Source organism: Chiloscyllium plagiosum, unplaced genomic scaffold, assembly GCF_037043375.1.
Source record: "Chiloscyllium plagiosum isolate Xiang-an unplaced genomic scaffold, Cpla_swu_hap1 HiC_scaffold_18, whole genome shotgun sequence".
Taxonomy (NCBI): domain Eukaryota; kingdom Metazoa; phylum Chordata; class Chondrichthyes; order Orectolobiformes; family Hemiscylliidae; genus Chiloscyllium; species Chiloscyllium plagiosum.
This window is the reverse complement of record NW_028270156.1, coordinates 54,255,657-54,279,184: the sequence shown is the minus strand read 5'-3', so window position 1 is coordinate 54,279,184 and position 23,528 is coordinate 54,255,657. Positions and strand designations below refer to the sequence as shown.

The 23,528-nt window shown below is 39.9% G+C and overlaps 2 protein-coding genes across 2 annotated transcripts in view; both read left to right on the top strand.

Moving 5' to 3' along the window:
- The window catches only part of LOC122557884 (uncharacterized), a 67,139-nt gene extending 56,563 nt beyond the window's left edge, over positions 1–10,576 (top strand). The window contains exons 20-24 of the mRNA XM_043706061.2: positions 521–674; positions 1,446–1,515; positions 4,998–5,163; positions 7,648–7,805; positions 8,670–10,576. Coding sequence (XP_043561996.2) covers positions 521–674; positions 1,446–1,515; positions 4,998–5,163; positions 7,648–7,805; positions 8,670–8,840 — 719 coding nt within the window. The 3' untranslated portion in view covers positions 8,841–10,576. The remainder of the gene's footprint in view (positions 1–520; positions 675–1,445; positions 1,516–4,997; positions 5,164–7,647; positions 7,806–8,669) is intronic.
- Positions 10,577–13,430: 2,854 nt separating this feature from the next.
- On the top strand, positions 13,431–23,525 carry LOC122557885 (uncharacterized). Its single transcript, XM_043706065.2, has 4 exons — positions 13,431–13,914; positions 17,107–17,199; positions 19,366–19,458; positions 20,181–23,525. The coding sequence occupies exons 1-4, from the start codon at positions 13,494–13,496 to the stop codon at positions 20,471–20,473; spliced, it is 900 nt and encodes a 299-aa protein (XP_043562000.1). The 5' UTR covers positions 13,431–13,493; the 3' UTR covers positions 20,474–23,525.
- The last annotated feature ends 3 nt before the right edge of the window (positions 23,526–23,528 follow it).

Genomic DNA, 23,528 nt, shown 5'->3' with positions numbered 1-23,528 from the left:
GTCCCTGAGTTGAGATCCCAGGATAAAGGGAATGGGAGTGCAATCTTCGCTGCATCACGATGATAGGTCTGGTGCAGAGAGATAGATACCTTCCAGTCTCAGTGCAATTTTAAAAACATTATTAAAACTTTATTTAAAAAATTGTATTTTGTGAAAGTATTATTTCAAATGTATGAAACAAAGCATAAGGTTCGCCACATGAAAAGCAAAAATTGGGCAATGGAATCTGAGTAAAGTGTGGAAAGAGCTAAAAATGTCGTTCAAAATTTTGGCATTTTGTAGATTTGTAATCAACATGAAGCCATGTCAAAAGACAGTATGCTGACACAGTACTACTGAATAAATTTGCCAATGTCTGAAACAGTTCCACTGAAACGTAAGTGGAAGAGAATGCAACATTTAGGTTAACATTTAGCTTCTTGCAGTAATGTGTTTTTATTCATTAATTATATTGAATGTAATGTAATGTTTATTTATCGAAAGTGAGTAGTGTAAACGAAACAAAGTTTGTATTTTTAAGCAGATATGCCAGAGAGGTTGCTGAGTTCAGAGAATGCCCAGTTGACAACTGAGAGCCAGCATAATGGCACAGAGACAAAAGATAGATGGATATTCAATCGCTCAGCTCGAGATCCCAGATCATCACTGGTCAGTCCAAAATCACCACAGAAAAGGTGAGGATTTGGTGCCACTTAATTATGAAGAACAAAGAGGAATCAGATTAGAAAGTTTACTTTCAATAATTTAAAAGGTGGGAAATTTGGATCACAAAATTCAGTTCTGTAGTGTTTGGGATTTTGATGCTACGTGAATTAGATTCATGTGTGGATGAAGGTAATTTGGCCTTGAAGCTGCACCCAGAAAATAAGTCAATATCTTCAGAGGGATGAGGAAGAGATTTAAAGAGAAATTTTGAAGAAAAATGTCACCATTGTATATGGCTTGAAGTGGGAGAACAGAGGTGATATCATTACAGCTATCAATCTGTGCTGTGTTACTGCAAAGAGATAGACAATACCATCTAGTGTTTCCTGATGAGAGGGAAACTTGGAGCAGAGGGTTTGCACATATGGTACCATACAGCAGGAGGATGACACCTGACACTTTTAATCTGTAATGGGAACCCTGCCTTCGTATGCCTCCAGCTAAGAATGTTTCATATATATTTAGTGCCTCCAACTTTTACCCAAGTTTACAGACTGAGAATTGTACTGTGAACCTTGTTAGCCTTTAGACTTGGGTAATGTATTTATCTACTCTTATGTTTACAAGGATTTTACAATCCACATGTCTGTAAACTTGTCCTTCAATCTATCATGTGGTCATTTGTCATTGTAGTCACATTCTCATTATTTCTTATTAATTGTGTAAAGCCCTGGCTCTCGTTGTTCCATGCAGTCTGTTTGTCTGATTTATTGTAGATTTCTCTCTCATTCTGTCCACAGTGCTGCCAAAAAGCAACAGAAAATGAGCGTGACTGAGAGCCTGCTGCTAAAGAGGAAACTTCCACAGGATGTAAGTAGGGGTTTTGCACTATTGACTTTTTTTTTCATTTTACACTTTATTCTTAAGTTAAGGAAACAAGATGGTCTTCTTTCTTATGGCTGCTGTAGATATAGAACAATAAAGATTTAACTGTCAGATGGTTAAGTCAGATAATTATGTCAGGAGTAGCAACCTATAATTGCACCAAAGGATACAATTAAATACCCTAGCAGGAATCATCAAAGATTAAATCAAAAAGGAAATTCGTTGTTTATTTTTCAGAATTTCAGCACATTTTCATCCAGGAACAGCAAACATTTTATTAACCGGCAGCTGTGAGACTAGAATATGCCAGTTGATCAAATATTCCGGATAATCAAGAGGTCCACATAATCAATGTAAAACACACACTAAGTAAACGAAACGTAATGCAAGGGGCATACACATCTCGGTTATACTTTATTTATAGCTTAAATACTTAAATAATTATGCAACTGTACCTTAAATAAAACTTAGCGGCAAAGAGGCTTCTCATTCGCATCCTCAACTGACTACTCGGACATTGCCTTAGATTGTGGTATTTGAGGAGAAATTGACTCGAAATTGAATCAACTGTCGATATTTCATGTTGTCATTCAATTGAACAACAAGTATACTGTATTTACATTGAGGTAAGTAAATTAAAGAAAACTATTATAATTGCACAGAATGATACATTAAACTTCACAGTATTTGAGATACATAATTTTTGTCAGTTTATTGAGAAAACTGGTTTATAAAATGCTGGTTAAAACAAAGTTTGCTGTATTTTCTGATCTGCCTTCCCTAATTAATTGATGCTTTCTGGCGAGAGAGGACAAATCAGATAGGCTACTGCAAGTCCGGTGTATTGACAAGAATAAGAGAGGTGGAGAATCGTAGAAGAGCTGCTGTCTCAGAGCAGGAATCTCTCAACAAAGAAATAAGGACAGCCAGAAACTTTTTCCATATAAATATTATCTATTCTGATGCAACTTCCTGTAACATTTTTACATTCTCTATCTTTGATTGCTATGAATGAGATTGATATATTGAAGCTGAATAAGGCATTAGTATTTTGATTTGGAATTGTCCAAATTCACATCACCAAGACTCTTGCAGCCAATAGATGACGGTCTATCGTTTTGGGAGAAAGTGAGGACTGCAGATGCTGGAGATCAGAGCTGAAAAGGAGTTGCTGGAGAAGCGCAGCAGGTCAGGCAGCATCCAAGGAGCAGGAGAATCGACTTTTTGGGCATGAGCCCTTCTTCAGGAATGAGAAAAGTGTGCCAAGCAGGCTAAGATAAAAGGTAGGGAGGAGGGACTTGGGGGAGGGGCGTTGGAAATGCAATAGGTGGAAGGAGGTTAAGGTGAGGGTGATAGGCCGGAGTGGGGGTGGGCGCGGAGAGGTCAGGAAGAAGATTGCAGGTTAGGAAGGTGGTGCTGAGTTCGAGAGTTGGGACTGAGACAAGGTGGGAGGAGGGGAAATGAGGAAACTGGAGAAATCTGAGTTCATCCCTTGTGGTTGGAGGGTTCCGAGGCGGAAGATGAGATGCTATGCCGTCGTGTTGCTATGGTTTGGCGATGGACTCCTGCATGTCCTTGGTGGAGTGGGAGGGGGAATTGAAGTGTTGAGCCACGGGGTGGTTGGGTTGGTTGGTCCAGGTGTCCCAGAGGTGTTCTCTGAAACGTTCCACAAGTAGGCGGCCTGTCTCCCCAATATAGAGGAGGCCACATCGGGTGCAGCGGATGCAGTAAATGATGTGTGTGGCGGTGCAGTTGAACTTGTGGCAGATATGGAAGGATCCCTTGGGGCCTTGGAGGGAAGTAAGGGGGGAGGTGTGGGTGCAAGTTTTGCATTTCTTGTGGTTGCAGGGGAAAGTGCCGGGAGTGGAGGTTGGGTTGGAGATTGTGGACCTGACGGGGGAGTCACGGAGGGAGTGGTATTTTCGGAACGCTGATAGGGGAGGGGAGGGAAATATATCCCTGGTGGTGGGGTCCGTTTGGAGGTGGCGGAAATGACGACGGATGATATGATGTATATGGAGGTTGGTGGGGTGGTAGGTGAGGACCAGTGGGGTTCTGTCCTGGTGGCGATTGGAGGGGCGGGGCTCAAGAGCGGAGGAGCGGGAAGTGGAGATGCGGTGGAGAGCATCGTCGACCACGTCCAGGGGGAAATTGCGGTCTTTGAAGAAGGAGGCCATCTGGGTTGTTCGGTATTGGAACTGGTCCTCCTGGGAGCAGATGCGGCAGAGACGAAGGAATTGGGAACATGGGATGGCGTTTTTACAGGGGGGCAGGGTGGGAGGAGGTGTAGTCTAGGGAGCTGTGGGAGTCGGTCGGTTTATAGTAAATGTCTGTGTTGATTCGGTCACCCAAGATAGAAATGGAGAGGTCAAGGAAGGGGAGGGAGGAGTCTGAGATGGTCCAGGTAAATTTGAGGTCGGGGTGGAAGGTGTTAGTAAAGTGGATGAACTGTTCAACCTCCTCGTGGGAGAACAAGGCAGCACCGATACAGTCATTGATGTAGCGGAGGAAAAGCGGGGGGTGGTGCCAGTGTAGCTGCAGAAGATGGACTGTCCCACCGTACCAATCAGTACCCTTCCACTGACACCCTCCTTCGACTGACTGAACTGGTCCTCACTCTGAACAATTTCTCTTTCCAATCCTCCCACTTCCTCCAAATCAAAGGAGTAGCCATGGGCACCCACATGGGCCCCAGCTATGCCTGCCTCTTCGTAGGATATGTGGAACAGTCCATCTTCTGCAGCTACACCGGCACCACCCCCCACCTTTTCCTCCGCTACATCGATGACTGTATCGGCGCTGCCTCGTGCTCCCACGAGGAGGTTGAACAGTTCATCCACTTTACTAACACCTTCCACCCCGACCTCAAATTTACCTGGACCATCTCAGACTCCTCCCTCCCCCTCCTTGACCTCTCCATTTCTATCTTGGGCGACCGAATCAACACGGACATTTACTATAAACCGACCGACTCCCACAGCTCCCTAGACTTCACCTCCTCCCACCCCGCCCCCCTGTAAAAACGCCATCCCATGTTCCCAATTCCTTCGTCTCTGCCGCATCTGCTCCCAGGAGGATCAGTTCCAATAGCGAACAACCCAGATGGCCTCCTTCTTCAAAGACCGCAATTTCCCCCCAGACGTGGTCGACGATGCTCTCCACCGCATCTCCACTTCCCGCTCCTCCGCCCTTCCACCTATCGCATTTCCAACGCCCCTCCCCCAAGTCCCTCCTCCCTACCTTTTTATCTTAGCCTGCTTGACACACTTTCCTCATTCCTGAAGAAGGGCTCATGCCCAAAACGTCGAATCTCCTGTTCCTTGGATGCTGCCTGACCTGCTGCGCGTTTTCAGCAACACATTTTCAGGTCTATCGTTTTGGACTAGATTCAGACCTGAGTTTCTCTAGTGAAAGAACAGGGTATGTAACTCACAGCACTGCAGTAAGGAGTGTGATGTTGGTTTTAGGTTTGGGAGAGAATGAAAGTGCTGGAGGAAAATATGTGGAGAAATAAACAAAATATGATTGAAAAGCTTCAGTGTGAGACTCGTCAGAACCTTGAGAAGCAGCTTTTGGTTCAGAAAAGGCTTCACCGGCACTCAGACAACAGAGAAAGTGGCAACAGAAGCAAAGGTTTGTGGTCTGGCAAAATACTTCTCATAAATTAAAAGACAATTAAGATTTTGATTGCTGTATTGTTTCCAACTTTCTCTCCATCTCTTTTGAAGTGAGTATCACATAATATGGCATAGAGTAATAAAGATGTACAGCATGAAAACAGACTCTTTGGTCCAACTCGTCCATGCCGACCAGATATCCTAAATTAATTTAGTCCCATTTGCCAGCACTTGGCCATATCCCTCTAAACTATTCTTATTTATATACCCATCCAGATTTCTTTTAAATGTTGTAATTGTACCAGTCTCCACCACATCCTTTGGCAGCTCATTCCATACATGCACCACCCTCTGCATGAAAAAGTTGTTCCTTGTAAGTTTTTCCCCTCTCACCTAAAACCTATGCTCTCTAGTTCTGGACTCCCCCCATCCCAGGGAAAAGACCTTGTCTACTTACTGTATCCATGCCCCTCATGATTTTATTAACCTATATAAGGTCACCCCTCAGCCTTGGACTTGCCAGAGAATGAGTCCATTTCAAATATAAATATCTTGGTGAATTAGAAAGCCTCGTCTGAGCTGGAGCCCTGACTGCAAATCCTGATACTAACATTCATGCCAAATGTCCATGTTCCACAGATTTCTTAAGAAGCCTCACCACTCCCGGGGTTTTACTCAACCCAAATTCTGACACTTAGTTACACCTACTGGCTTCAAGGACTTCTCTGAGCCCTAACTGTGGGGAGATATCAAGCAGCTCCTGGATTATCTTCTTGAGCCTCAACTACACAAAGCCAGTAATGTTTAGCTGACTTCTCACTAGCACAGTTAACGCAGCACTTTCTCTGCATGGAGCAGGCCTGCTCCTGACTCTCTCTCAGACTCAAATTACAACCGACTTTGACCCAGGAACTGTTTTGGGGTGACCTATTGAAAGTCTCACAAGCCCCAGCTTTGTTCCAAGGCAAGTGTGGAAGTAGCAACCACTGTAACACAAGTTCCCTGAACGTTACAATTTTCACAAATCACCCACCTCCCCCCAATGATCCTAATCTCAGGTATAAGTTAAACATCCATGACTGAGGATTGGATGTTGAAAATAAAGATGCCTTCCAATTTTATGTGTATTCTAGCGGTATAAGACTGCTGTTCTGGGTAGTCAGTTTCTCTTTTAGTAAATTATTGTTGCAATAGCAATTCTTCCCAAGGCCTAGAACAGGACCCAAGCCTGCACTTGGCAGACAAATATTCAGCTGATCTTATCAGAGTACTTCAGGTAGAGTTCCCAGAATCATACCTCGACACATTCCCAAACTACCTGTGCAATGCAATGAAGACAGTCAAAAGAGCTTTTCATTCATTTCTGGAGCAAATTGGATTCTGTTCTCTGCCCCAGAGCTACACAATAATTTCAGCCCCTCACCGTATCCTTGTTGACATAATTTAAAGCTTTTACTTCCAATTTCTATGTTAAGGCTGTTAGCAGCATTTTTAAATTAAACTTATCGATCAGCTTTTCCTAGTTTCTGAGGTTGCTATGAACATATTAAAATGTCAACGTTGGCAGACGTTCATACTGATGCATTCCTAAAGCTAATTTCCCCCTCATTACATGCAGCTTCAGAAGCCCTGTGATCGCAATCTCTCAGATGGTGCTGTCGTGGGATTTTATAGAAGACAGGAGGCAAAGAAAATATTCTGTTTAAGAAACAGATGGAATTGAGTTGGTTAATAATAATTTTGCAAAAGCCAACCTTTAGCAAATCATTACTTGTAAAGGTGACCTCTGCAAAAAGAAAAGTAACATTACGTTGGAGAGCTTCAACTGTACAGTAAAAAAAAAACTATGGATGCCGGAAATCTGAAACGAACATAGATTGTTGGAAAAACTCAGCAGGTCTGGCAGGATCTGTGGAAAGAAAGCAGATTTAACGTTTTGGGTCCAGTGACCCTTCTTCAGGACTGAATTGCTGTGTAACATTGAGGAACTGGTTACAGGCTCACTTGCGTATTTTCCTACTTGGTAAACCTTCTATTTAAAGATATAGTGATGATCAATTGGAAGCCAGATACAGTCCTAAAAAGGAAATGCCCCTTCACTCACATACATCTCAGTGTCCCAGTGGTAGAACAGTACTGGGAAGTGTGTGGAAGCCATTATTCCTTCCTCACCAGGCACAAAGATCTTTAATGAGAGGAAACATACAAGCAAATATACTGCAAACTATATTTGTAGGATTGCCAACCACAAATAATATAAATGATATATCTTTGTGAAAAAGATAAAAGGTGCCCCCATTATTTTTAAAAAAGCCTGAGCCATTCAAGAGTCATATCTGATATTTGGTCTGTACCATTAGCTAAGAACATTTTGTTTCTTCTCCTAATCACGAACTATTGATCTCAGATCAAAAGTATATGTGTACACACGTTAACCAGTGATTAGAACCCATAAATATGCATATATTAACTTATTCATGTTTTCTACTGTCCCTGGTAGATGAAATCTGTTTCCCAGCCCTGTTCATGCCAATGAAGATTGGACAAGTATTTACTCCAAAGGCTCGTTTGTACTTTCATCCATCAGGATCAGCAGGCTTCTTCCGTCTAACCCAGGCACCATCGGTGATTAGCCTCCCTACTCTGTGCAGCAGCACTGTATCCTTCACATGATGTTGCTGATTGCTATTAAAGGAGTAGAAAGAATTTTTTAAAAAAGTAAAACATCTTAAAAAGGTTATAGTTTTGCTGTAACAGGTAGTTAGCTGATCAGGATCATTACTTATATTATTGATGGTCACACAGAATTATATTGAAGGGTACTGAGTTTAGCAATGAAGATGACTACAGATATCGGGAATAACAGTTTTGTGGAAATGTTAAGAGAATAGATTTGACTTTGTGATGTCATGTAAAATAGATGACCGTGAACCATCACCTCCTTTTGTTTCCCCCAATTTTAATCTCACTGATATTAGGAGGCTGAGTATGAAAAATATCCGCGATCTCATACAACATGAGAAGCACTCCTGTCTCTGCATTATCCTGTGTGTAATATTGCCACACATTGCATCTTGTTTCAGTTGATAGGACTCATTTAGAAAATTGTTGTTTCAAGTACTACTCCAAAACATCTAGGGTGGCTTTTCTGTACTTTATAGCACCAAGAGTGTTATATTGTTGGGGAGATTCTGCTTTTAGGGTGATTCAGTTGAAAATAAAGACGAAGTTTGCTCTTCCCAGTGGTTTAAATGGATGTTAAGTATTATCTCAAATCTTCTGGTGTCCAGCCCATCATTTTATATAAACCAACACCTACAAACAAAGACTGAGATTATCTGATTTGGTGTTAATAGGACTGCTCTGCAGAAAATTGACTATTTTGTCAAAGGCATAATATTACTTATAAGTAATTGATTATGAAATGTTTGAGGAAATGATAGGACGCAACACAGCAATGTAAATTCATCCTTACCCCTTATTCATTCTTTTCCATTTGCTTACCTTAATGATACTATTCAGAGGGTGTCTGTTCTGAATCTCCTGAACCCAAAGGTAACGTTGCCAATAAGCCCAGCCTTTGAGGGTAACCACACCTCCACAGAAAATGAGATGATGGTCAACAAACTGGTATCTGGTGCATCCACCATAAATCAGGCATGGACAGACAGTGAGGGCAAGCCACAGGATTAGATCAAGATTCCGAAAATGTGGAGACTTTCATTAAATCTGCAGATGTGCCATTTCCTTTCTCATTCCTGTTCAAAGATGCCAATTCTTGCTAGGGTACTTTCTATGTGTACTTGCAGCTTTTTGACACTATACACATTTTTTTAGACTTATTATTACTGTGGAAGTCTAAACAGTGAGTGTCAAGCTGTTTAGCAGTAAAGCACATCACGGTCAAACCTCATCCTATTTTCACCTGATAGTACGACACTTGTACTTTGAGGGAATCCAGAACGCTTGGTTTGTTTTTCCCTCATTTCCCAAGATAAGACCAATTGTAGTGTTCTATCAGTGCCTCAGCTATCACTGTTAGTGAAATTTCAGTTCTCTTTGAGATGTCTCAGAAGGGATAATATCAGGATTCAGGAAAGAGGAAATTCAGAAGCAGTCTGAGAACATAATAGTGATTTGAGTAAAAATAAGAGTGGGTCAAGGTGATACAGATAACAAAAATAATAGGGTATTAGTGGCTAAGGTGATAGAGAAAAACATTAAAGCAAAAGGCACTCTAAATCTGCAAAATGTTAATAAAGGGATATAACATTTGAAGTAAATTAATAAGCACTGGCAGATGGAATGTTATGTCTGGAAGTGTTGTTATCCACTTCTGGATAACAAACAGAAATGTTATATTTGTATTGAAGTTTAGAGACGAGGGAGTATTGGTATTTGGAAGGACTTGACTATCCCTTGTTTACAAATAACAGAATTTTAGCAAACAATGAAAACAAAATACATTAGCTTTTATAACAAAGGGACTGAGTATAAAAAAAATTAAACCTTGTTGCAATTAATACCTTGCCAAGACCAAATTAGAATGCCATTTACATGTATCCTTGCATTAGGAAGGAAAGGAACACTTAGGAGGGAATGCAGTGAAAGATAACTGAATTGGTTGCAGGAAGAAGGGATTGTCCAAAGATGAGAGATTGTTTAGATTAGATCTACATTCCTTAGATGCAACAGAATGACAGGTGATCACATTGAAAAGTAAAATCTTACATGTCTTTACAGGATAAATACTGGGAAGATGTTTCCCTGGTTGAGAAGTTTACAACTCTTAGGATAAAAGCCCAACTCTGGAGGACTCATATGAGGAGAAATTTCCACACTTAAGTGAATTCCAAATGTACATGACTCTAAGATGATACTGGCTACACTATTGTTCTATATATTTAAGACAGATCAATACATTTTTTGTATGGAAGAGGGCATGAATGTGAAATTGAGGTAAAACATCAGCCATAATTTTATTGAATGATATAGGTTCCAGAAGACCTATTCCTGCTCTTATTTCTTGTATTTTTTTCACATTCACTTAGAAAGTTGGATTGAGGTATGCATGGAACTGCTTCGATATCAGTGTGTTATTTTTATTCCAGCAAGGATTTCTTTCTGTGCTTTTATTTATGAAGCCCTTGAAAAGGAGAGCTCTTGATATTTTTGTTAGCTTTAGTAGATGTATCATTTTAATATCAATTGCTTGACTTTTATCTAATAATGACTTTCAAATAAACATTAACTCCCTTTTAAATGCCTCAAATAAATTTACTACAGTGGTTTTCTGGAATAGTGTTGTCCACATTTTCACAATTCACTGTGAATTTTTTTCTCAGATTTACTTTTAACTGAATTAATTGAAATTCCAGGATTATCTTATCCTGACTCTTCAACTGCAGGGAAGAGTTGTTCTTGCTTTGTTGTGCCAAGGTTTTCATTATTTTCCACATTTTAATCTGATCTCTTAAACTGTTTTATTTCCACAGAATATAATCCAATTTCAGGCAATCTATTATCATAGCTCAGTCCTTTCATCCTGACATTTTGTTTCTGGACTTTTCCAAGAACAATATGTCTTCCTATGGGTCTACTGCAAGTTGGTAGCCTGATTCAGCTCAGTGATACTGATCAGGCAGAGGGAATTGCACTGACTAGAGCTTCAACTAGAAATTAGTGTTTTAGTCAGACTCATTTAATTGTGTGGATTTGGTCCATGGATACTCTTCACTGTGTGTGAAATTTGAACGTTGTGTGAAAGATCAAGTGAAAAGAGCATTTATGATCAGTCATGCTTAGAGAGCCTTTAAATATGTAGGTTTAGGTATTAAGTAGAATAGGGATTGACTTTGAGTCAACAGTCTTACTTAGAAAGTTTTAATCACATCCTTGTAAAGGACCTCAAAGAAAGATGATATTGCATTTTTGGAAAAAGCAGACCAGTTATGAAGTTTGATTGGATTGTTAATCTGCTTGTGTACATGGTCGAGACTTGATGCTAGTTATGATATATAGTAAATGAGCACTTTGAGAAAACGTGTTGTTGAAAAAATGTTGAGAGCAAATAAAACATTAAAGAAATTAAATACATAAAAATCAGATTCTAGTTTTCAGCCTTGGGTGACCCAGAATTTATGCACCTTGTCAGCAATGCCATGTATGCTAGTCATCTAAATGGAATTTCTAGTTTGGCAGACTTTATCATATTCTTGGTGAAAAAGCATTTCAAATGTTGACTATTGGCTTAGGAAGTCAAGCAATTTAAATAGGCATACATTAACCACTGCATTTCCTGGGTCTTCATTTGGAAGGTGGAAGCAAGCATGTAGCATCATATAATATTTATGGTTGAGCACCTGGGGCTAAGGAATTCCTGTGCTGGCCTCAAGGATTGTAGCCACTGAAATAAAATTCATTTGTATTTGGTTCTACAAATAAGACCATAAGATATAGGACAGAATTCAACCATTTAGCCCATAAAGTCTGCTCTCCCATTCAATCATGGCCAATTTGTTTCTCAAACCGATTGTGCCGCCTGCTTCCCATGATCCTTGAGGAACTGCGGAAAGGTCACCGGACTCAAAACATTAACTCTGATTTCTCTGCACAGATGCTGCTCGACGCGCTGAGCTTTTCCAAGTAACTTTTTTTTAATCTTGAAAGCCTATTAGGCTGGGATACAGAAATAAGGAGGCGTGTAGACATAAAGGAACTTAAAAACAAAAATTTACAATTGAACTGTTGCTTAACCAGAATCATTGAGCATAGGGGTGATGGATGAATGGGATTTGGTGCAAGATGGGACGTGGACAGCAGATATTTGGATGACTTCATTTACAGATGTAAAACTCCAATGGCCAATCAGAAGTGCATTTGAATAGCAAAACCTAGAGTTAACAAAGGTATGCGTGATAAATGCAAATGTCTTTAAACCCAAAAATAACGTGTTGTAACACTGGCAACACAAAGCTTATTATTCTTCTGTTTATCATAGTGCTAGTGTTGGGAAGACAAAACATGCATTCTGCAGATAAATTTAATGTGAATATTTGGCACCTCAAGGCACTGAGGAAGGTGGAGCTGGAAAGCAGAACAGGTAATCTCAAGACGTCAGTCAAAAGCTGTTTTAAGGTGTGGGCAAATGGCAAGTTTGTGCCAGCAATTAGTTGCTGCATCACATTAATATGAATGCCAACGTAGTTCTTCACTGTTTCAAACCTTTCAGATGCTGAATCTAGCGCATCAATGGTGTTGCTGGCCTTGGGAATTAGTGTCTTCCTCCCCTCAAGCTGCCTTACTCGCTCCAAGCTATTGTACAGGAAAGAAAGATCACTCAAGCTCTGCAACAGTAAAACTTCTCAAGCCGCTGCCTCTGTGACAGTGGGGTGCCTATCACTGCTTTGGATGCTCACATATTATCTTGCGTTTGCTCTGGATTAGCAAGGGGACCAAGGGTTAATGGGAGAAGGAAGGTGAATGGGTTTGAGAAACCTGTCAGCCATGATTGAATGGCAAAGTCGATGGGCCAAATGGCCTAATTCTGCTTCTATATCTTACGGTCTTATTTGTAGCACCAAGTACAAAAGAATTTTACTTAAGCAGTTGCAATCCTTGATAGCAGCGCAGGAATTCCTTGTTCTCAAACGCTCAACCACAAATAATAATGAATATATTCGGGAAATGCAGTTGCGTCCAGAAGCTTTCTAGTTACACACTGCACAGCACGCGACTTGGACCAGTACAAAAAAAAATCAATGTCTTGAGGAAGGGAAAAAAGGAAAAGCGTATGGATGTCATCACAAAAAGGGCACGCCACATATTCGAAGTGGTTTATAACTTCTGTTACTGACATAGTCAAAAGGCAGAACCTTATTCATATAACCAGCTGTAATAGATTCGTTCTGACTATCCCTGTTAGATTTAAAAGGAGGGAACAAAAGCGGGCTATGTTTCCTTTTCGTTGTCCGCCACTTTCATGATAGACGATGAGACTTTTTTTGGAAAAAAGGAATCAACGATTTCAGACAGGAACCTCAATTTCTCCTGTACCTCACAAAAGCAATTGGACGAGTCTGTGGAATCTTCAGTTCTCTACAGAGATTGACTCCTATTCTCGTACAGCACTTGGGAATGTAAACCCTGGTTTCTTTACTGCCTTCTCCCTCCCCATGTATACGGGTTAATCGCCTTTACGCTGCATTGCCGAGGTACGCAGTGACGCATTCTCCAACCCCTCAACCAACACCAATCATCATTCTTCTTCCTCCACCATCATCATCCCTAAACCCATACATCCCTGAAAATCGTGAATAAACTGGATGATCACCAGCATTTTTAACAATGGCCAGGAGAGCAAGTAAGAACTGGGCAGACGAGGAGATCAAAGGTTTGTTGTCCATTTGGAAAGATAAGTCCATCCAGGACCAGCTGGCCGGAGCAGTGAGGAATAAAGATGTGTTCGTGAGGATCTCCAACAACCTTAACGCCTTAGGGGTCAATCGGGACTGGAAGCAATGCCGGGCTAAAGTAAAGAACCTGAAATACGAATACAGGACCATGATGAACCAGAGAAAATCCGGTAGGAGGTGTAAATCCATGCGCTTCTATAATGAAATTGACGCTGTTCTGGGATGCCGATCCCCTCAGGCTAAAAGGTCACAGGATAGAACAGTCCTCAGTGTGGTCATCAAGCAAGAGGAGAGGGAGGATAAATTGGAAAATGGCCCAGCACAGACCTCAGCAGCCTCCGAAAATGTCACAGGTAACCTCTTGATTCTTTCTACAACAGGCGAATCATAGATAAACGAGGTAATTCTAAAGGAAAAATAAACACAATTCCGAAATTTTCTTTACGTAAGCGAAATTAATGCCAATTACTGATAACAGTTACAAAAAGAAACGTCAGAGATACTTTCAAATATAAGCGTTTCTGAGGGCCGCCATCTATCAATGCTTTTGACTCTAATTAAAGTACAGTACTCTCGAATCATTAGTGTCATTAAGCACAGTACAGCTGAAATGCAAGAGGGCCTATTAACTAAACGGGGTAGCTATGTTTTTTTTGTGATATGAAAGGTTGTCATAAATGTTCACAATTTTTAATAACTATTCTTATGTTTAATATCTCAGATGCAGTCATCTGGAGATATAGTTGTCCTTTAATATTCATTGTACTTACCCCTAAAGTCACCACCAAGCTGATTTTAATTAGCATGTTCCAGGTGAGGAATGGCACTGTGAGGAAGTTGCTGACCAACCGTACTTGATTTCCCACAAATTAATTTTCCATGAATGAAGTTTGGCGTTTTTCTGTTTTAAAGTTGTTATAAAATGAAAATAATTAATCTAAATAGATGGAAATTTGAGAACTGTTAAATTTCTGGCATGAGTGCTCCTGAAGGATGCAGCATGTTATGGGCACCTGATGATAGAATCATCTTTCAAGTATCCTTAATATTCAAAGCATCGACCTCAACAGTTATCACCGTCTTTAACATTCACAGCAGGTTCCAGAAGTCTTGGGTAGAAAATAATCAGTCTTGATCTCCTTCCAGCCAAAGAAAGGCCTGTTCACACATTTTACTCCTATTACCCCAGTTACAATTGTGGCTCTTGTCACTCATTTCGAATGATGATCAATTAACTTGAAAGGACTGCCTATAAAAAGTCTGTAATTACATTGCAGTAATATTACAAAGCATTTATCATACAATGCCAGTAGCAGAGGTGGACTCTCCCTCTTTATGGGCATTTAAACGGGCATTGGATAGGCATATGGAGGATAGTGGGCTAGTGTAGGTTAGGTGGGCTTGGATCGGTGCAACATCGAGGGCCAAAGGGCCTGTACTGCACTGTATTTTTCTATGTTTTATGTTCTATGTTCTATGTGCTAATTATTTTGGCATCCAGCAATTGTTGCTGATGACATATTCAGATATGTTTCACTTGATGCACTGCGGCGTAGTTTTAGATGAATATAGAATCAATATTCATCTATTTCATATATTTATATATATGAAAATAGAAATGTACAGCACTAGGCCATTCCACCATAATCATCCAGCCTAATTCCACTTTCCAGCTTTTGGCCTGTAGCCTTATAAGTTACAGTACTTCAGCTGCATATCTACCTTTATCAACCTTTTAGACAGTGAATTCCAAAACCCCACCATCCTTGGCTGGTATCAATTTTCCCTAGAACCCCATCTGAATCTTCTACCTTGTACAGTAGGTCCATGATTCTTGGTGGTGGACCCCTGAAATAAGGGAACCAAGGCCTTCGTATCCACTCTATCTGGGCCCCTTGTAATTGTTTACACTTCAATTATGTTTCCCCTCAGCCTCTTCTGTTCAAGCCCCTAACCATCCTGATTTTGAGTTATGTTGCTATTCCTTCATTGTCATTTGATCAAAAACCTGCACTCCCTTCAAAACAGCGCTGTGTGTGTACCCTACACCAAGATGGAATGCCGTGGTACAAGAAGATTATTAGAGATGGGCTGCAAATCATGGCCTTACCAACAATTTTCATATTCCATGAAAGAATAGAAAACAATTGGGAGCATGCTTTTGCTGAAACTAATACACGCACAATGCTAGACATGTCTCGTAATCCAGCTGCTCTCATCAGTCTGGTGCCTCTTTGCATGTCTCACATTGGTAACACTGAGAGGCATGAAGCAAACAGCCATTCAATCTTGTCAATACAATGATCACATCTAACTGACCTCTTATATGAGCTAATTCTATGCCTCACTGAGGACACTAATCCTTGGTCAAGCCCATTTTGTGGGTTGGTCACATCATTTTATATCACATGATTGTATTTGCGATCAATAGGGCTGCAAACCTGCAATTATGGCTGCAGTTATGTTGCCAAACTGCATGGGTTATTGGTTCACTTTCAGCATTATATGTTCACATTAACACTGTGGCTTCTGACTTTCTCTATCGAGGGCCAAAGGGCCTGTACTGCACTGTATTTTTTTTTCTACCTCTGCTCTCTTGGTGAGGCTTACTTATTTCGACCCTTGTTCCCTCCTACAGGAGAACCACCAAGGGATACTAAACTTTGGATCCACTCATAATCTGACTTCAACACTTCTACAGCAATACTTGATTTGTACCCCTTTCAATCCTGTCTGCTTTCTGCCCATAGTAAATTTGTAGATTGGCTGTTAATTATAGTGCCTGCCTTTGAACTGCCAGAACATCTGCCTGATACCTACTTTTGTCCAACTCTCAGCCTACTGGACATTAATTTGTTGGAGATGGGAAAATCAGCCACCTCCACCTATGCGTATGGTCACTGATCCACAGTTGATCCCCGTATCAAGACATGACAAAATTCAGCCTTATGACTGGGCTAATGCCCTGCCACATATTACAATGGATCATTTATTGATTTCTTGTTAACTTGATAAATTACACAAATGAGCAGCTGAGTTACAGGATCCAGAAGATCTGGGATTATATTCTCAGCCTGTGTCTAACTGCTGATCTCATTCAGGACAGTGAGAAAGATACTGCAAAGGCCTGATTTCAGGAAGTGAAAGTTAATGAGGTGTTCTGTTCCTGATTTAGTATCCAGTGAGCTTAGTGACAATGCGCATAGGTGGATATGGACTAAGGACAGGTTTGGATTTCAATACTTATTTAGGTTAAATGTCCTACCAACACTCACTCTCTGAAATAAGTAGTAGTCCCTGCATGAGCTATCAAAACAGTACCTCATTCCTGTGCAACTATACCCCAAATAAATTCAACAACTTGGAGTGAGATGTAGGAGAAAACTGTTTAAAGAAAATCTGTTTGCTTGGATGAGTCTTCAAGAGAACAGTATAAACTCTTTGTTCCACTACTGATCACCCCAGATTTCAAATTAGAAGCAGGTCATGTCTTACATTTGAAATTGGTGGAGCACTGACAAACTGTAAATTTTAAACTCCTGCAGCATGCTATATCCAACCAGTTGTTGCCCAGAGCAGAGATGGGGAAGACGATAAGGTTCTGCCCGAACCACAGTCTGAAGCAGACAGTGTTACAGGTATGTATACACACTGATGATGATGAGAAGGCAAGGATCAAATGCTAACACTTACATAAACTACTTATGGATGCAACTAATAATATTGTGAAGAGAGAGCATGGCATCCTGTTTTGTGGGTGCCTGGGATGATGTGGGGCTGAGTTGAGGTAGATTGTCTGGACTTGGATAAATGGGGATTGTCCCTAAAAAGGGTGACTATGTATTCATACAGTCATAAAGATGTACAGCACGGAAACAAACCTTTTGGTCCAATTCATTTGGTAATTCATTGGCATGGATCGGGAATTGGTTCATGGGCAGAAAACAGTGAGTGGGGACTAAGGTTCTTTTTCAGGTTGATGACCAGTTGGGTTCCAGAGGGATTAGTGCTGGGACCGCAGCTATTTCCAATATATATTAATGACTTGGAAGAAGGAAGTGAATATACAGTAGCCCAATTTGTAGATGACAAGTTGCTAGAGGGATACAAACTGTTTACAGAGAGATGTAGATAATTGAATTAAGTGGCAGAAAATGTGGGAAAATGTAAAGTTCATCTTGGAAGCGAGAACAGAAGAACAGAGTCATATTTAAATGGAGAAAACCTGCAGACAGATGCAACAGAAAGGGACTTCAGGGTACTTGTACATTAAACCTAGACAGTGAGCACACAGCTGCAGCAAATATTCAGGAAGGCTAATGGAATGTTTGCCCTCATTTCAAGGATGTTGAGAGTATAAGAGTAAGGAAGTCTTACTGCAGCTGTACACACGCTGGGGACACTATGACTGAGAGCAGTTTTGGTCCTCTTTATTTAAGAAAATATATCATTTCATTGGTGACAGTTCATAGAAGGTTCTCATATGAAGGGATTGTCTCATGAGCAAAGGTTTAACAGGTTGGGACTCTGCTCACTTTAGTAGAATGAGAGGTGACCTTATTTGAACATATAGGATTCTTAAGGGCCTTGACAGGCTAAATGCTAAGAGGGTGTTTTCTCTCATCGAAGAGTCTTGGACCAGAGGGCATAGTCTCAGAATAAACGGTTGCCAATTTAAGGCTGAGGTGAGGAGGGATTTCTTCTCCTGAGGGGGTTGGAGTCTTTGAAACTTGTCACAGACAGCAATGGGGGGAAAATCCCTGTATATATTTAAACCTGAGGTAGGTAGGTTCTTGATCAATAGGGAAATCAAGGGTAATGATGGAGAAGGCTTGAGTGGGCCAAATGGCCTACTCTTCCTATTTCTTGTTGATAAAACAAGTAATTATGATGATACTCATTGGAGAGTAAAGAGAATGAATAGAATTGATTAGTCTTTATTGTCACATGTGCTCAAATGAGTGTAGTGAAAAGTTTGTAATGTCACCTCTCGGTGCCATCTTAGGTACAGCGTACCTAGTAACAGATACTTTAAGTGCTGTTACAGAATTGAAATAGTAAAAGAAATAGACTAGCATGGGAATACAGAGTTTGATAAGTCCAGATGATAGTAAAAAAGTATATTTAAAGGACTCAGAGGTAATATTAATGAAACATAGAATTCTGAGATCACTCTACAGGCTAGATGCAGTGCTAATGTTTATTCTCACTGAGAACTCTAAAACTAGTAGTCAGTTTAAAAATAAGATGTCTCCCACATTGGATAGATTAGACAGAATTTTGCCTCTCATCAGAGATGGTGGAGGCTGGATCTCTGAATTTATTCAAGGCTGAGTTAAACAGACTTTCAATCTGAAAGGGGGTGAAGGATTATGAGTGGCTGGCAGGAAAATAGAGTTAAGGCCACAATCACTTCAGCCGTGATATTATTGAATGGTGGAGTGCACTGAAGGAGCTGAGTGGTTTTCTTCTGCTTCTGATCTTATTTCCAGCCTGAAGCTCACATTGAGGATTGTAATGTGTATCAGGAGCAGGTTGGAATTTGCATTTGGATCTAAGGCTTAGGACAAACTGTGACAGAGGGTAATTAATGGTTAAGGTCTCATGAAACAACTTAAGGGTGTATGAGTTTTTGTTCAATTTGTTGACTTCCAATAGAAATCACTGAATAATTTGAATCCCAGTGATAGTGAGTCATGAAATTGTCTTTAATGTTGAAAAGGAAATGTTTGGTGGAGTTCTGTGATGAAATGGGACTTCTAAAGCTTATGGTTGCCTTTTATTTCTCTTGATTTCTGGTGTAGCAGAAACAGAAGGCCCTGTGGAGGAAGAGGTGGTTAGTACAGCCTCGGAGACCCCTGCTGCAACAAGCAGAAAAAGGACTGAATCTGAACACGGTGTGTTTATGAACAATGATACACTAATCATGTTGAGTATGAGCTGGATAGTTAAATAATGGCTTATAAATTGGGAAAACTGTCAGGAATAATTGGCACAGCCAATACATACTAGATTGTGACCTAACAATGGAAGAACCTAATGTTATATGCTTCTTTCGAGTATTATTTATGTATTTAATGCATTCACTGACATTCTGTAATGTTGGTGTTTGCTGTTTGCCAGACCCAAGCTGCCCTCTTTTCCCCTTTCCTTAGACATCCCAAGCTAGGCCTTCTCAGTCACCAAACCAAACCTTAATAAAGTACATTATGTGACAAAATAACCATCACAAAATGTAGCTCTAAACAATAAAGTTCAGAAGAGTTCAAAGCTCCGTCTTGAATGACCTCTGCTGGGATATTTAACAGAGGCCCCATCTTCTCTGACAGGTTGGTATGAAACGTCCCATGACATTATTGAAGAAAAGTAAGGGAGCACTCCTTGATGTCCTGGCAATATTTAGCCCATAATAATAACACAAACAGATTATTTTTGGGAGCTCGCCGCATGCAAATTGGTTGCCTTATTATTAGAATGACAACTCTTCAAAAATATTTAATTGGTTGTGAAGCACTTTGAAATGTATTTAATTGTGAAAGGTTAAATGCAAATCCATGTTTTTCCTTATCTCAAGTAATTTCATCATATGTCACTTAACTGTCCTTTTGAAAACCTCTAGAATGCACAGTGCCAAACAAGAGGATGAAGCTGAAGAAAGGAACCATGTTTCAAAGACACATTGGCACAATTATCAACACCTTTATGGACTATCAGAGGAAAGCTGAAGAGAGGTTCTACAAATGGGAGGAAGAGAGGCGAAGAGAGGAGCGTGAGCATGAGCTGCGGATTATCCAACTATTGCTCGATCATTCCAGATCCTCAATGATTCAGACATCTCAGACACCAGATTACATGAGATCACTGCACAGCCAGAACACCAATGTGTTCACCCCTCCTCCCTCAAACAATTAACATTCAAGATCTTTTTTAATAATTTAAATTATTTGCTGTTGATGGTGCACTGTTGTAACAGCCAATGTTAGTCAGGACCAATTAAGTTGCCATTTCCCAGATTTGCTCCCATATTGCCAGCTCTTATGCATCCAAGTCTTAACAGGAAGATGAAGTGAAAGGATGGTGACAGTGTTTATGAAAGAAAATATCCCCAGTAATTGCACTATGCGCCAACCAAAACAAGCCAAGTAGGTCCCAGATTCTATCGACAGGTGATGCTCCATTAAATGAACTTAATATTGGTGGTGTTAGAATTGACTTATCCAAGCTTTGTGTGAGCATCTGTGTGTATGTATGTGTGCGCATATTTGGGTTTAGCTGGTGAAGTCCCCTTCCCACAGTCAAAAGGTTGACTGTCGCGACTTGGTGTCTCGGCTCAGCAGGACTGGAAGCTGTTTCCACCTGGAATTGTATCCCAGCAAATCAACACAGGAAAAAATATTAATTGTAGAAAAAACAAACAATGGAAAGGTAAGTTGATAGCATCTAATAAAGGATACATTTTGGGATGGGACTATTCCTCGGAATGTGCTCCAACGATGAAAAGTCTCACTTTAAAATGTTAACCTGACTTCTCAAATGCAGATTCACATTCAACACTTCCACCATTAATTTTTAAAAGTTCATGTTTAGCTGCTGTTTGACTCAGTGAAGCTGTGGTTTTAAAATGTATTGGGGAACCGGGACAGTTTCCTGAACTGCAAAGGATGAAGAGGGGCATTATGTTACAGGATTAATCGATGTCCTATATAAATTATCAAATTGTTTTAGCTCTGTGAGAATACTTTCTTACTGGGACATGATGTGCTTCAAGTGAGAGCAATCTAATATCTCAGCGAGTACCTATACCTTGTGCTATGTTACTGAGCCAGTCAGAAAAGCCGCAGAGTAGCAATATTTCAGTTTGATTTCCTGTCAATACTGAATTCATCTATGGTCTTTGTGGGTCAATTTGCCTCTTTCGGGAGAAAAGATCATTCCATTGATAACCTGATTATTATCAAGATGCAAAATATGTATGGCTTGGGTGAGAAGAGGCTTAGGTTTAGCTCTGTTGGTATCATTGTTGAATCCCTTGCCTTTACAAGTTAGTCCAGTTATTTAGGTGAAGAACTATACTGGCACCATAGAACCATCCCCCAGCAAGAATCAGACGATGGAGGAAAACTAAAACAAGAGAAGTATTTCCAAGAATATTATTTTTCTTTAATACTGACTAAATTAAATAGTTCACTGTATAATAATGGCAAATCTTAAACCTTGTCTGCAAAAGCTGGTGGTGGATGAAAAGCATCATGGGTAGTTAATATAGGTGAACCTCTCTTTCTTATTTTGGGATCAAGCAATTGGTTTTACATGGAGACATTCCCTTATGTTATGAAGACCATTATGTTTTCAGCAAACAACTACTGGAGTCTTTAAAAATCATTTATCATAACACATTATGAAGCAGTAACTGTCCTAATAATGCATTGCAAGATCTAACCTTGTAGTATTGCACATATCATTTGATGCTGTATCAGTGAGTTCTTTCATCAAAATGCTTTTATCATACATTTTCCTGTCACTCAAGTAAAGAAAACAGTAAAACCAACAGTCATATGTTTTATTAAAAAAATGAGTCAAATGTTTGTTCTATGTGAGCTAATGCATCTGATTGTTGATGGATTTGTTGATAGCCATTCTCCTTGTTTACTCAGCACTGATTTGTTTAAGTATACTTAGATAATAATATCAATCTTTGCATTTATTAAATTGTCATATTTAACAATGTCAGTGAAAGGGGAACAATTCAGAAAAAGCCCTGCGTCCTACTAATAACAGTAAAACAAAGCTTATTAAATTTTTGAAAGTATTGGATGAGGGAGGAATGTTAACCGGAACTCCAATTTCTTTGTGTTTCTGAACAGACTGGCAGGTCCTTGTATTTACATCTCAGAAAGCACCTCCAATAATGCAACATTGGAGGGTTGCACAGATTATGCACACTAGATGTAGTGGAATTGAATTCATAAGGTGTCAGAATCTTTGTTTAGCTTCCGAAATAAACCTGTACACGTGAAATTGATCCACCGGCTCCTCTGTAAAATTGGAGGTCCTAGCTCTGTTTTACAATTCATATTTCTGGAAAGTTACTTGAGCAGCAGCTAGCACAGCAAATGTTTTTAATGGAGGAAAATGAAAACGTGATGTTTTCTTTTGGTTAGTTAGGAGATTGGTCCTTGAACAAACTGTTTCAAAGAAATTGAGATTAATGCATGGTTACTTAATCTTCAACTAATCTTGGCTGTCAGATTTACCTTTAAATCTAGCTGGGATAGTCATAATTAGAGACACAAAAGCGACCCATGAATAAGAAACACAAACTGAGTGACTACTAACACATTGATTCAGGAAAAGTGACATTTCTAATGTTTTTTTAAAAAAACTGTCCTATTTTGGCTAAGAATAATTGTCACCAAAATCTAGTCCTCAAATATTGCTGAATAGTATTTATTTGGATTCCTTGGGTAAAAAGGCATGCAGTTTGGAGCATATTTGGAGCCCTCCATGTGCCTTGGGCACAAGAATAGGGTTCCCAGTGGACATAAGTAAAAAAACTGATAGTAAATTTATATCTTTTCAAATTGGATGTTGGTTCAGTCATTATATTCGTTTATAAAGGCCCATTTGTAAACTTTGTTTTTCAGACAATATTCTTGTATGACAATTAAAAAAAGGCCTTTCTAATAAATTTTAATTAACATCCTGTCGCAACATCTAAGCCACAGAAAAGGACTGCAGGCATGCTTTCTGTTAGGGAGAAATAAATAGAAAAATATTGAGAAGCACCATCTACACTAAGACCGGCATAATCAAGAATTTCTTTCATTGCTAAAACCAGTCATGATGGAATGTTTAGCAGGGTAAATAGTGACTGAAATAAAGTAGAGTGTGTTGAAAAAAACTGACATCTGTACTCTCTGATCTTGCTTTCCCTGATGTTGAATAAATTGCACTTAGCAAATAATTT

Bases quoted from the DNA above. Each gene is read 5' to 3' on its own strand.
- LOC122557885 (XM_043706065.2), top strand. From the start codon at position 13,494: ATGGCCAGGAGAGCAAGTAAGAACTGGGCAGACGAGGAGATCAAAGGT. The intron at 13,915-17,106 runs GTAACCTCTTGA...AAACTCCTGCAG, and splicing joins AGCCTCCGAAAATGTCACAG to CATGCTATATCCAACCAGTT. The intron at 19,459-20,180 runs GTGTGTTTATGA...GAAAACCTCTAG, and splicing joins AAGGACTGAATCTGAACACG to AATGCACAGTGCCAAACAAG.